Below are 1,901 nucleotides of genomic sequence, written 5' to 3' on the forward strand. Positions count from 1 at the left end.
AAATCTTACATTGATGTATTTTATTTGTGGTATATTTCGTTAACTTTATAGTTTTGTATTCGCAGAAGCGATGTCAGATCCCTGCAACCCTTCGCCATGCGGTACTAATACTCAATGCATCAGTCGAGAAAGCAGACCTGTCTGTGTCTGCCTCCCAGGATACTGGGGCAACCCCCTGTCCTATTGTCAGAGGGGTGAATGTGCAGGTAACATCTCACTTCAAATGAGCAAATAATGGTTTGCAATATTAGCCAATGTTTATATCATATCCATATTTCCTCCAGAGACTCGGGACTGCCCGGGCAGCAGGGTCTGCAGGGACTACCGGTGCGTGGATATCTGCGAAGGACAGTGTGGAGCTAGAGCATCATGCACGCCTAGAAACCACATCCCCGTGTGCACTTGCCCTCCAGGATACACAGGAGATGCTCTTACTTCGTGCAGGCCGTTCGATCCACGTAAGCTTGTGACCAATATGTATCGATATCAATCATATCTATAAATTAGTCTCATGATCTGATCTCTTAGAGGAACTCTGTAACCCCTCTCCTTGCGGACGTAACACCCGCTGCGAAGTGGTCAACGGAGTGCCGACATGCAGTTGCCTCCCCGGCTTCGTGGGTGCTCCCCTAACCGGCTGCAATCATGAATGTGAGAGTGACTATGATTGCCCTGGCAGTACCAAGTGCTCCAACTTCAAGTGCACACAACTTTGTACCCCAGGATCCTGTGCGGCCAATGCAAGGTGTGATGTGAACAACCACAGGTCTGTCTGCACGTGCCCTCCGGTTAGTGGTATTATATAACGCTATATTTATATAATATGATGCGCTTTTAAGTATTTTTATAAGTGTTACACTAAAGATGATCTACTCTTCAATCCTTATTTAGATATGTGATTACAATAAAAATAAATCGATGTATTAGAAGTTTAACCCTGAATCTCACAGGGCACATTTGGCGATCCTTACATCTCTTGCAACCTTGAGTGCGAGAGCCACTACGACTGCCCCAGTGGACGCCCGGCCTGTTCTGCTGGTAAGTGCATTGACCCTTGCGCGCAGGGAGTGTGCGGAGTGGGTGCGGATTGCAGGGTCAAGGAGAGGACAACCCCGGTCTGCAGCTGTCCTCGGGACATGACAGGAGATCCCTTCGTATCTTGCAGACCCTTCGACAAAAGTAAGTTCAAACAAATTTCATAACCATAATATGAACATGTAGTAAAGTAAGCATCAAGGGGGGGAAAAAAAAGAAAGTTTATGAAGTATATAGGTCAGTTTAGCTTCCTCACTTTTTTATAAAATATTCTATTATTCCTATATTAAAATTACACTTTCTGGACTTAATTCATTTTCCATATATTTCTATCGGTTATATATTTTGGCACCACCTATATTTAAAAGTTGATGATTTATCGTTTGAGAATAAAATCTATAGGCCGAGTCGTTAAAATATAGCTATTACCAGAAAGTAGATTTTCTCATAGCTCTTTCGCTTAGCTAGTTTGATAAAATGGTAAGATTTCTAGTAAACCACTTCTCCGCTGATTCCCAATATTTCATTTCTTTCGTTTCAAGAAAAATAGATTGGCGTAAGTGTTGATGAAATTAATAAGGGACCACCTACCATTCGCACAATATAAAAATATTTCATCAAAATAAGATTGAGGGATCGATCGACTATGCCTGAACACAACTTTGACTACTGATAGACCAAATTCGTTCCCGATACCTCAATGAAGATGTTTTTGTCAAGAAAGAATCAACTGTTTGGCGGAGAAAATATTATTTTAAAATTGAGAATAACCCCACAAGTTAGTATCTAGGAAAACTGTATTTGATACTGTAATAAATACTGTTAAACATTGAAAGCCATAACTGAAACATTTGACAATTTTTTTT

At 41.2% G+C, this 1,901-nt stretch overlaps 1 protein-coding gene across 1 annotated transcript in view; it reads left to right on the top strand.

The window, feature by feature from the left end:
* Window positions 1-65: 65 nt before the first annotated feature.
* Window positions 66-1,901, top strand: part of aspr (asperous) — a gene marked incomplete at its 5' end in the record, with an annotated part of 8,277 nt that continues 6,441 nt past the window's right edge. The window contains 4 exon segments of the mRNA XM_067045726.1: window positions 66-206; window positions 285-458; window positions 529-788; window positions 951-1,179. Coding sequence (XP_066901827.1) covers window positions 66-206; window positions 285-458; window positions 529-788; window positions 951-1,179 — 804 coding nt within the window.

Source organism: Halyomorpha halys, unplaced genomic scaffold (genome assembly GCF_000696795.3).
Source record: "Halyomorpha halys isolate HHAL.00 unplaced genomic scaffold, Hhal_1.1 Scaffold1069.1, whole genome shotgun sequence".
Classification (NCBI taxonomy): Eukaryota; Metazoa; Arthropoda; class Insecta; order Hemiptera; family Pentatomidae; genus Halyomorpha; species Halyomorpha halys.